This window comes from Lepidochelys olivacea (genome assembly GCF_965140295.1).
Source record: "Lepidochelys olivacea isolate rLepOli2 genome assembly, chromosome: 1".
Taxonomy (NCBI): Eukaryota; Metazoa; Chordata; order Testudines; family Cheloniidae; genus Lepidochelys; species Lepidochelys olivacea.
In genome coordinates, this window is record NC_140411.1 from 108,319,763 (window position 1) to 108,332,274 (window position 12,512).

The window sequence follows — 12,512 nt, forward strand, 5'->3', positions numbered from 1 at the left end:
AAGGCAATAGGTAACTTGTTATATTTAGCTAACATAGGGTGCACCTTTATTATTATTTTCTGTGAACCTTGTGTTTGCTTTTCCTTATTATTTCAGCTTTAAAAGCATGATTTTTCTATTAAACTTTTTGTTTATTTTTATCCTAAGCAGGTTTCTGTTGTACAACCCGGATGGGCAGCGGCAAGTGGATGGATAAGTGGGAGCAGGTTTCATGCCATAGGGGGTGACAAAGCAGAACGGAAAAATCAGAGTGTTTGGCAGTTAAGAATTTGGGGGCTTGATTTGGGGAGACTCAGGACCAGAAGGGCTGTTGGAGTCATTCTGCAAGGAGTAACTAGGCAGGTTGAAGCATCTTAGACTTTTGTGCTTGAAAGCTTGCTACTATTAATAGAGGTCTAAGCTATAGTAGCATAGCATAAGAGTACCCGAAATTACAAGGCTAGCAGTGACCGAATGTCTTACTGGTCTGAGTGACCCTCAAACATCACAACAAGAAAGAAACTGGAAGAAACTGTTCCAGATTTCATTTTGATAAATAGGGAGGAACAGGTTGAGAATTTGAAAGTGGAAGGCAGCTTGGGTGAAAGTGAATTACAATTAGGATTAAACTGATTTTATTGCACTTTGTATTTCATCGTACCAATGAGTATGAAATGAATATAGAGATAAACCCTTAATAGGGTCAAGAAACCAACAGTGATTCAATCTGGAATACTATATACATTATGATGTTTCCAGTAGCAACTCAATGGAAGATGTGCCAGCAGATTGTTCCAAGTTTTATTTTTGACCTTCAAAACCACACTCCTCCCTTTTTTGTTTGTAGCATATCAGACTTGGGATTAAGGCAAAAGATTTTTCTTGAAAGACAGATTAAAAATTGCTTATGTCTTATGTATATCTATTTTCTGCTAGTATACAATTTTTCCATTTTAATAAATCCATTGTCTTTTAGTATTTTTTGTGCACAAAAACAATGGATTCATGTATTCTACAATTTAATGATTCACCTGGTAAAGTACATTATAACAAAAATAGGTGTTTATGTTTATTTTAAAAAACTAAATGGACTAAAGAATAATTTGTGAAGTTAGCCCTTCAAGTTTATACTAATAAAAAGGAAGTAAAAATGAGAAGCTTGCTTTCTTTCCATTTGGCCTTTGATATAGTGTTCCTGTTAGGATATAGATATTCAGGCCTGTCTGTAAAGGCCTTTACGCTAAGAGTTTAGGTGTATTCTTATCAGTCTGAGGCCTTGTTCTTAGGCTAAGGCCTTTGGCTAAGCCGCAGAGGCAGCCATAAGCTGGGAAGCGACAGGTCACCTCCTCACATTCCAAACTAGTCACACTGAAATAAGGCGCTATTGGGCTGTTAGGAATACAATCCTGTCCCGATAATGTTTATCACCTCCAGAGAAAGGGAAGTGCCTAGAAAATGTAAAAGGAAACTTAGGTTGATAGCATCCTGTCTGGCAAGAACTCACTTATCAATAGCTGGGATGTGAAATCCTCATTTCTGTGTTTGTGAAAACCTGGATTTGTGCTGGAAATGGCCCACCTGATGATCACTTTAGATAAGCTATTACCAGCAGGACAGTGGGGTGGGAGGAGGTATTGTTTCATATTCTCTGTGTATATATAAAGTCTGCTGCAGTTTCCACGGTATGCATCCAATGAAGTGAGCTGTAGCTCACGAAAGCTCATGCTCAAATAAATTGGTTAGTCTCTAAGGTGCCACAAGTACTCCTTTTCTTTTTGCAAATACAGACTAACACGGCTGTTACTCTGAAACCTGTTCTATCACTGTAGTCCCCATTTCCCCATTGTTTGTCTGTATAATCTCTGTCTGGTTCTGTGATTGTTTCTGTCTGCTGTATAATTAATTTTGCTGGGTGTAAACTAATTAAGGTGGCAGGATATAATTGATTACATAATCATGTTACAATATGTTAGGATTGGTTAGTTAAATTTCAGGAAAATGATCTGTTAAGGTATAGCTCAGCAGAACTCAAGTTTTACTGTATAGTCTGCAATCAGGAAGTGGGTGTGTGTGTGGGGGGGGAATGGGAACAGGGAATTGGGGTGAGGAAATTGGAATCATGTTTGGCTAAGGGCAGGAATGGGAACAGGGACACAGGTGTAAGGCTCTGTGGTGTCAGAGCTGGGAAGGGGGACACTAAGGAAGGAAACTGGAATCATGCTCGCTGGAAGTTCACCCCAATAAACATCAAATTGTTTGCACCTTTGGACTTCGGGTATTGTTGCTCTCTGTTCATGCGAGAAGGACCAGGGAAGTACGTGGGTTAAGGAATAAGTCCCCTAACAGTTCCTAATTATTTATGTAACTGTTCTTGAAAAATCCATATAGTAAAATACTGTTATGTGGCACCTGATCATGATTCCATCAAAGTTAATGGCTAAAGTCTTATTTACATTAATAGGGCAGGACCAGCCACTAAATGTTCACGTATTCCCCCTCCCGCAATTAGAGAAGTATTTTCCCATTAAAATAACATTTCAGACTGGAATAAAAAATATAGATCTTTATTTCAATCATTCAATACAAAGTCTTGATTAAAACTGAAGTGTATTTGGAAATAAAATGCTATATATTACTGAACACCTTAAAGTAACCCATATATCATCACTTATAGAAAGGTAAGCTGAAATCAGGGGAGAAATCCTGACTTCACTGAGGTCAATAGGCAATTTGGCATTGACTTTTATGGGGCCAGGATTTCACTCAAGTTTTTAAATATGTGTATATTTTCAATATACAAGTTACTCTGATATTTTATTCACCCTTCAACTAAATCTTTGGATCTGGGCCTACAATGTCTACTCACACAGTAGCACTTACACAAGTAGTCTTATTGAAATTGAAGTGTTACTCAACATGAATAAGGGTTGCAAACTGGGTCCTTTAAGTACAAAAATAACTACAGCTGTGATACAATGAAGGAATGGCAAATTTCAAAGCTAATTTCAAATTTTAGAGCATATACAATTTTTTTTTTAAAATGGTAGCTATGACTATACAGATATGATTGATGTTATGTTTAACACTTCATGGAAATTCTACAGATCTGTTTTAAAAAATTGAAAAAAATCCTTAAAATACATGAAACTCACTTTCTCTAAATTTACACACAGCATAGATTCTAAAAGTTTTCAAACATATGTTGAATATCTACTTCAGAATGTTAAGATTTATATAGTACTATCATTCAATTATTAATGTAGAGCTGTATAAAACATTTAACTGTGTTAATGCTTTGGTTTAAGAGGCTTTTACTAATTGCTTTATTCAATAGCATACTCTCTTTAAATATTATTGATTTAAAAGTTCAAACGCACACCTCAGAAAGATCAAAGGGTATAAAATAGTCAGTATTTAAATAAAGGCAAGTGTTGTCAGCAGAACAAGGTTAACTTCATAGCTATAAATAAAACAATCTCCTATGGGAGATCTTTGTAAAACACAAAACATGTAATTATTTCTTTTAGCACTGGACATTTCCTCCCACAGTGTAATGTAGTCTGAAGTCTTTCCCTCCTTCCCCAGCATAGGAGATGCTATCTTTCCTTTTCCAATATATAAAAATTAGAGCTACTCTTTAACCACAGGCTAGGTATACACCTGGAAACATGCAGAAGGTGGATTTAAGATTTGGTGAGATCCAAGTTCATCAGAATGCCTTTACTTCTAGTTAAAACCTGCTTTAAATTAGGTATGGATTTTCATTCTGTAACTTCCCCTCCTTTATTGACTCTGTTACCCACCGCTCAGATAGGATTTTAAATTTTTTCTCAAATGTTCTCCTAAGTGTTTTTATCTCTTTTACATGGGTATGATCTTCTCCCATAATTACATGGGACACACCCTCCTTTAGCTGAGAGACTATTTCTGCTCCATGAAAACGGAGCTCCAACGCCCTAATTGATAGCATTGTTCCATGGGTCTTGGTACTGGGGTCATTAACTACAGCATAAAGGTCCAGATAAATGGTATTTTGCCTGAACATACTGAGTGGAGAGCTATTCCACAGATAACGTTCTTCTAAGTCAGCAATCATGTCCAGAGGTATCTTCTCATCATTTTTATTATTAATTCTTGAGAATACTTCCTTTAGTTGGGTCACCTCTGTATCTGCTGTGTAGCTGTCACCATAACAATCATACTCACATGCAAAATGTTGTTTTGTGTCTGGAGACATGTGAATCATGACGGCCGGCTGCCATGGTACAAATATTTTCGCTTCAAAACACTGTAAAAGCCACTCTGCTCTCACAACATCATGCTTGTTGGAAGATATAATATTTTTTACTCTGACATTCTCAATTCCTGCAATAACACAGTAAGTGTCTGGTCCAGGGTTTTGTACCACATTACCACCACTTTCTGCTATTTTACTTTCCAGTTCAGATTTTGAATGGTTTTCTGTTCCAGTCATAACACAAAACTCAAGGTCTTCAAATATATTAGAAATCTTATTTACACTGGAAAGATCAGGGGCTTTAAAATGATCCATTATTCCAATTATTTTCTTTACCTTTGGTACAGTTTTCCGTTTCTTTTCTTGTGGTTCATCATCACCCACATCAAGGTGCTTAGATGCTAGCTTCCCTGATGCTTTACCTCTGAGCTGTTCTAAGAAATCCAAAGTCATACATTCATGCCACTCTTTGTCCTCTCTTATTTTTTCAATTCGAGGGAATCGCAAAGTGCAATCAGTTTTGTACATATCACTACTAACAATCTCCGCTGCCTTAATCTGAACTATGATTGAGTTACAAGGCTCGATGTAAACTTCAGGCTTCTCAGTTCCACATAAAATATTACAAGGAGGATCTCTTTTATGGTAAGGCTTCCAGTGTTTGGCCAATTTCAAACCAAGATCGTATAGCTCCTTCATAGTGTAACCAGAACCAACACGACAAATAGAATGAAAGACAGATGGTTTTTCACCAGGAGGGGAAGTCTCAGCAACAGCACACAAAAAATGAGACATCATGCCACCACGCAAACCTTTTCCCCAGTAACCACCAATAATTAATAGGTCTAGCTCATCCATGAGCCCATTGACATACTCTGGTTTGATTTTTAACCAGCCTTCCCCACGTTTGTCTGGCTTGTAAAGGGACATAGGATCTTTTATCATGATTCCTTCTTCTCTGTTATCTATTGCTTCATTCAGAGCATCAACTACTTCTTTCCTGGTGCTAGCCTGTGTTTTATGCACTATGTGTATTCTGCCTGTTATTGGTGTAAACAGCTCATTTAGAATCTCATATCTTTTGCTTAGTATCTCGTGACCTAACTTCTGATCATTAACCATTAATACATCAAACACACAAAAGCATGTCTGCAGATCAGAATCATCTACCATTCTTTTTATGTCAAATTTGTTTCCCTTCTGCATAAAAGTTTGTGTATTGGGATTGTAGGCCATCATTTCACCATCAAGAATGCAGTTTTGTATATTACTTTTAAACACATTATGAATAAATGGAGTTAATGAACCTTCGAGGGGAGAAGCACCAAACTGCTGAGTATAATCAAACCCATTACGGGAGAAATACTTGTATACATCTCCATCTTTGTGCATCTGCATACGTTCACCATCTAGTTTAGTTTCTATGTAGAAACTCTGGTGATTCATTTGTTTCTCAATTTGCTGGACATTAGCAATAGCAGCAAGCATAGGTTTAAAGGCTGAAAACAACATGGTGGAAACATCACTGAGTGATACAGAAGGGTCATGCAGCTGTCTGCAAACTTTCTCCAGGTCAGTTGTGACATTGTATAACTCAGTAGCATCAGAATGGAAAAGGGAAAATATGGTTTGCTGACTAACACCAAGTTTTAGATCCTTTATAATCATCCGGATCAGCCACTTTTGTTCAAGTGCTGAGCTCTGAGTTATTAACTGAAGAAGATTTTTCTTTACTAGGTCCTTCCTTTTGGTATCATTATTACTAGCAACTGAATCCAGCAGCTCATTCACCTGTTGTATGGTCAGTCTGCCTTGTTTTGGGCACCTCGGTTTCAATACAAAATAGGCAATCATTGCAAAGTCTCCAGCATCTCCATGTGAGCCAGTAGGTGTTCTATAATTTAAAAGTTTTAGGGCATCTTTTCCTTCTTTGGGTAAATTGAGCAGTTCAATATAGAGCTTAGCAAGCATGGTTTCTTTAATTCCATAAGCCATTCTCTCTCTTTCCAATTGCGGAAGAATAAGTCGCATTGCTGGATAAAAAGAGTCTGTGACATCTTTCTCTTTTTTATGAAGAGCATCATGAAATTTCCTCCATGAATCTAAAAATTCCTTAAAATACTTGGTTTTCTCTGGCCGGGATTTACATTTCTGTATTCGTTCTAAAATTGAACATAGATCTGCAAAAGGAACTACTGATGCCACCGTTCGTTTAGGGGAAGATTGTGAAGTAGGTGTGGAAGACATCAGGATTCACTTTTTCACTATAAAAAAAGCAAAACAAAAATATTTCAAGTGAAAGAAAACATACCACCAAATTGCCCTATTTCTCAAAAGAATTAGGCACATTTTTAAAAATTACTTTTGTGTAGAACAATCATTAGATATTGCTACACTTAGTTTAACTACCATCATCATCATAATCTATATTACAACACCACCCCATAACCCCAACTGAAATCAGGGCCCCCTTGTGCTGGACTCTGTGGGGAAAAAAAATATATAGATATATACACACAGTAAATCCCTGAAGAGAATACATTTTACATTGACAATACAGTGAAAAGATGGAAAAAGGAAATATTATCCTATTTTTACTGATGGGCATCAGGAGATTACAGGTAAAATGTTTGAAAGTGCCTAAGTGATTTAATATCATAAGTGCCTTTATCAAAAGTTACTAAGGCTTGGTCTATACCTAAAACATAGGTCAACATAGCTACATCGCTCAGGGCTATCAAAAAATTTCATGCTCTCTTTGACATAGTTAGAATGACCTAACTCCCACTGCAGAAGCAGCTAGGTTGATGGAAGAATTTTTCCATCAACCTACCTACCACCTCTCGAGAGGGAGAATTTCCTAAAGCAATAGAAAAACCTCTCATGACACTGAAGTGAGTGTCAACACTACAGCGGTATAACTGCAGCATTTACAGCTGTGCTGCCATTGCACTTGTAGTGTAGACATATCCTGAGGCACTTAGGAACATAAGTCCCATTAACCAAGGACATACAGAAGTCTGTGGCAGACCTCCAAATTGATCCAAGATCTCTTACCACCCAGCCTTAGCCCCAAACCATCCTCTCTTCTATCCAGACTCCCGTACTTGAGAGGAAATCTTGTATCATATAATAGGACTGTCTATCACATTGAATCATTTCTTATTTTCAATTAAACTGAGGTATCAGATGGTTCAAGGGACAGTAATGGATTACACAGTCTTACATCTCTGTGACAGATTTAAATATAGTGCAGTTCAGTAGTACATAATTAGATGGTTCTTAGGTAGTTACTATTGCTCAAGTTGAGGTGTGGCTAAAAGCCACAGCCCAACAGAAAATGATGCATCCTGCCAAGTTTGGCACCCAAGCCCCCTAATTCCATCACCTAAAACCCAACTTTGGAGAAGGGGAGACAGAAATCTGCATGTCCACTCCCTGCTCTGTATTTTTCAAAGTGCCAAGATGTGCTAGGTTCTGTTATTTTTGGGGACACTAATAGCAGTTAAAGATGTTATTTATTTGGGGAGTGGAATTTGGACTCTGGCACTTTATTCTTTACTTCTTCTAGTGGACAAGTGGCTAGGGAGTTGGAGCACTACAACCACACATTATTAAAATTAAACACATATACACACACCCCAGTCTGTTGGGTGTATATGCCTATTGTCTCTGGTCTTACACTGTGGCTACATCTATATCAGTGGCTCTCAAACTTTTTTACTGGTGACTCCTTTCACATAGCAAGCCTCTGAGTGTGACCCCTCTTATAAATTAAAAACACTTTTCAATATATTTAACAACATAATAAATGCTGGAGGCAGAGCGGGGTTTAGGGTGGAAGCTGACAGCTCATGACCCCCATGTAATAACCTCGCGACCCCCTGAGGGGGCCTGTAGCCAGACAGCCCCCCCCCCCCCACCAGCATTGCTGGAAACACAGGAGGAAGCAGGAACAGGGCACTTAACATATATTCCAGCACAGCCTTTGAAGCTGTGAAAGCACAGGTGTGCTGCTACAATGTGCCTCTGGGAGCAGATACAAGGATTAAGCTCACAGCAGGCAGAGGCCCTGTGACAGATATGGCTCTTAGCCCCTACTAAATAGCGTGATGCACACACACCAACATCCTAGGTGGGAAAATATTTACCCTGATAAAAGAAATGTCCAGTAGTCGAAACTTATTGTTTCTCTCCTTTGCAAGTGTAAACTACTCTTGCGAAAGCTGGCGTCGCCCAGACAGACCAGCCTCAATTTGGCATAAGAAAGGAGAAAGAGAATAAAGGAGTACAGAGGTATAAGTAGGGGACCTACAGCACCATGATTTTTGAGTGCTTTTCACTATCTGCTGGTCAGAAAAGTGACAGCCTCCCAAGGCTTCTGCAGCTAAGAGGGTCCCTACGCCTTGTCCCTTATTCGTCTTTCCGCGGAATTGAGTGACCGATCCTGGCTTGGCATCGCTGGAATCGAGAGATGCAAGGAGGGTAAGAAGCACCCACACCTGATCTCCTACCTTTAGTGTACACATATTTTGAAATAGAGCTCTATACTTCGTTTTCTTTCTTTGGGATTGTGGCTTCAGTTTTGTAACTTGTTTGTGTGTGTAACATCTCTACATTTAAATAAGTAGGCACTAGCAATTTTGTAACCACATGATTAGAATCTAGCTTAATAAATTTTGGTAACCATTTATGCATAAGCTTGACTTGTTTTCTCTGGTTTACTGTAAAGCAGCCAACACAATTAAAGAACCTCAGCCGTTTTGGCTCTAAAGCCTGGCCATTAGGTGAGAGTCCTAAGAGCCTAGCGTTGAGTTGTGCCGCCTCCCCGGGGCAAACTCTTGGGGCACCTGTCAGTCAATTCTGGCTGCCCGCTGCGAAGGAGCTCTGAGCTCTAGCAGTTAAAGTCACGGGTGTGGAGAGGCTCTTAGTGCTGCCATTGGGGCACCTGTCAGTCAGTATTGACTGCCCGCTGCGAAGGAGCTCTGAGCTCTAGCAGTTAAAGTCACGGGTGGTTAGGACCTTGGGGCATCCGTCAGCCTAGCCCGGGCTGCCCGCCGCGAAGGGACAGTGCGTCCTAGCGGTTAAAGTCACGGATGGTATAAACGGGCATAGCTGGCACCTCACCAAACATCCTTGGCCGTCGGCTAACAGGGCCCGACGCCGTTTGAGAACCCCTGATCTACACAGCAATGTAAGCCTAGTGTTAGTGGGACCTGAGTCAGCTGACCTGTGTCAGGGAACCTGGGCCTTGTGCATCGACATTGCATTTTAACCGTAAATTAAGAAGTTTCTGACTCATGCTCAAACCTAGGGCTCTGGCATCCACACTGAAGTGCGCAGCCCCAAGTCATAGTATCCAGAGCCTCCCCTCCCCAGTATCGACACTCTAGCCCTAGGAACACATGCATTGTGGGAAAACTCTACTGCCCATTCTGTTTCCTAACTGTGGTGGTGCTGCGATTGATGGGACTCCTGCCCATAAGGAGCACGAGTACATAAACCACATAATTAGCTCCTTTGGTGGCTGTGTCAGTAGACCAACTGCAGTTTGAGAAGGCTTGATATTGAACTATCATCTAACCTGAGAACTGGGTTCTCTAGCTCTAGGCTGAGTCATACTGGCATGAAAATCCCCACGTACACCTGTTCTGAGTATAAATAGGACATCAGTCTCCAGACCCCTGTCAACTATTAAAGTGAAACTTTGCAATTCTTAATTTTTAAAACTGGATGTTCAATGAAGGTGTGTTCATTCATTCCTGTTTGTTTGAAGTTTGACTTAAAAATGAAGGTATCAGAGGAAAAAGACACCCCTCTCCCCACCAAGCCTGGCTGCTGCCGACTGCACAACAGTTAAGTGCATCCCCAGGGCTTGGGGTGCAGTGTTCTCCAGCTCCCCGTGGGGATCCCTTATCCCTGACCCCTTTGTACCCCAGGAGGTTGGAGGGAAGTTTTGGGGCTGTTTCCCACCTATCACCCTGACAGTGCATGCAGCCTGGGTGTCCCTACACACACCCCCAGGGAAGGCAACGAAAGCCCGGGAGCAAGGGCCAAAGAGCAGAACGGGGAACAAGCGCTGCCCTGCAGAGAGGGGGAGCAGTAGACCTTCTGGCTCACTGCAGCTCAGAGAGGGATGACCCCCAACATCCCAGCAGTCAAGACCTGCCTCCCTTCTGCCAATTTTGTTCCCTACTTCAGGCAAGCTACATACTTCAGAGAGGAGCTGAACCTGCAGGCACCACTGCGGGCAAGTTTTGGGGCTGGCACCCTAAGGAAGGCTGAGGGAGCACTGGAGCAAGGGCCAGAGAGCAAAGCAGTAACCATCTGCTGCCCTACAAGGGAGGGAAAGCGGAAGAACTCCAAGCTCAGCCTGGCCCGGGGAGGGATGAGCCCCAGCACCCTGGAGGCTGACTCTCACTTTGAAACTTTGCTCCCTGCCCCGGGCAAGTTCCACACAGCAGAGAAGAGGAGATGGAGGGAAGAGAAGGAAGGGAGAGCAGACGTGGCCAGGCAGTAATGGTGCTTCTGCCCCGCTGTGCTGGCTACCTGCAGCGCAGCCACTCTGCTGCCAGGAACCACAGGATACACCTGGAGGACTCCCGAGATCTGAGTCGAGCCAGGGACACATGTACATAGAAAACCAATAGGGCTTGGACCCTAGGTCCCGACTTAACATGGGCTCGGACCCTCCAACCCCGCAAGGTCCTGGGTCCGAGCTCTAGGTTACCACAATTGCAGTGTGCACACGGGGAGTTTTGCTTAAGCCCAGGCTCAGACCCAGACTTAATCTGTTGTGTGGACGTAACCTGAGAATCTTTGGACAAGAACCACCTTCTGTGTTGCGTGTCCAGCACTTAGCACCTTGGGGCCCAATCCACCGCAACGCAAATCAATAATAATTAGCCAGGCTTGCAAGGTCTTACATTCAGGTTGATGTATACAGTGTTGTTATAGCTGTGTTGGTACCAGAATATTAGAGAGACAAGGTGTGTGAGATAACATAATTTACTGGACTAGCTTACGTTGATAAGAGACAAGCTTTTGAGCTTACACAGACTTGAAGAAGAGCTCTGAGTAAACGTCCCTCTCTCACCAACAGAAGTTGGTCCCATAAAGATATTACACAAACACAAGCAGAAATGCTATCAAGCTGAGTGGGTGAGGTAACGCTGCATCCAATCAATTTCAAAATGTCCTAGGCCTCAGTGACCAGAATCCTCTGGATTTGGGGGGAAATGAGGGACACACAACACCCACTGCCCTCTAGCTTTTAGCACAGACAGGGCTTAAATCAAAAGTTGTCTGCCAAGCGAACAACCAGAGGCTGGCATCATTAACACTTCCCAGCACAACAATCGCCCACCCCAGCTCTGCTCATGCATCCGATGAAGTGAGCGGTCGCTCACGAAAGCTGAGGCTCCAATAAATTGGTTAGTCTCTCAGGTGCCACGAGTCCTCCGGCTCTTTTTTGCGGATACAGACTAACAGGGCTGCTGCTCTGAAACCGACAGACTCTGACACCCTGAGTTACTGCAAACAAGAATACAATGATAACACCACTGGCGGGAGGGGAGGGTGCACACAGAGCCCCTGCCCCGGGGGGAGGGGCGAGATGGCGGACCTGGCATAGGGGGGGTGTCAAGGGGACCCCCTCCCAGTTGTGGGGTTCTTGGTAGGGGCGGAACCACAGGGCCCCTACCAAAGGGGCGACTCGGACGGGGGGGGAGGGGGGAATCCCGGCCCTCGCAGGGGATGGGAAGGCGAGGCGGGGGGGGGGGGGGGGGAAGGGGGGCTTCAACCGACACAGCCCAGGCTCGTGCCACCCAGCGGCCAGTATGGGTAACGCGGCTGCGTCACAACGGCCCCAGCACAGCCCCCGGCCCCAGCGGGGAGCGGAGCAAGAAGAGCCGGGGCCAGGGAAGCGCAGATCCCGACCCGCCGCCGCTTCAGCCCAACTCACCCACCACCACGGCCGGCAACGAGCCCAGCTCCTACCCCACCACACGTCACTAGGGCGCCACGCACCACCCCGGAAACTCGTTCATCGGAGCCGCCCATTCAGAAGACGGGGGGGGGGGGGAGGAAGGAGTTTCCCGACGACGCCAGGTCGAGGTCCCCTCCCCGCGCGCAGTGGTTCAAACCTGGCCGGGACGAGCTCTTACACCCTCCTCTGCCCCCGAGGGTTGGTTCAGCCCAGGAAGAAAGGGACGTTCGACCTCCCTCTGCCCGTCCTACGCAAGAGTTCGTTCTCCTATTATCAAGTCGGGGGCGGTGCCAGAGTGATGCCCCTTAA

At 43.2% G+C, this 12,512-nt stretch overlaps 1 protein-coding gene across 2 annotated transcripts; it reads right to left on the reverse strand.

Annotated features, from left to right (window-relative positions):
• Positions 1 to 2,572: 2,572 nt before the first annotated feature.
• LIG4 (DNA ligase 4) lies at positions 2,573 to 12,487 on the reverse strand. 2 transcript variants are annotated; one of them, XM_084623846.1, is made up of 2 exons: positions 12,361 to 12,487; positions 2,573 to 6,480 (listed from the first exon to the last, which is right to left on the reverse strand). In XM_084623846.1, the coding sequence occupies exon 2, from the start codon at positions 6,461 to 6,463 to the stop codon at positions 3,722 to 3,724; it is 2,742 nt and encodes a 913-aa protein (XP_084479972.1). In that variant the 5' UTR covers positions 6,464 to 6,480; positions 12,361 to 12,487; the 3' UTR covers positions 2,573 to 3,721. The 2 variants fall into 2 exon arrangements, with proteins under 2 accessions (XP_084479972.1, XP_084479973.1); XM_084623847.1 differs by lacking the exon at positions 12,361 to 12,487 and adding an exon at positions 12,180 to 12,262.
• Between the last annotated feature and the right edge of the window lie 25 nt (positions 12,488 to 12,512).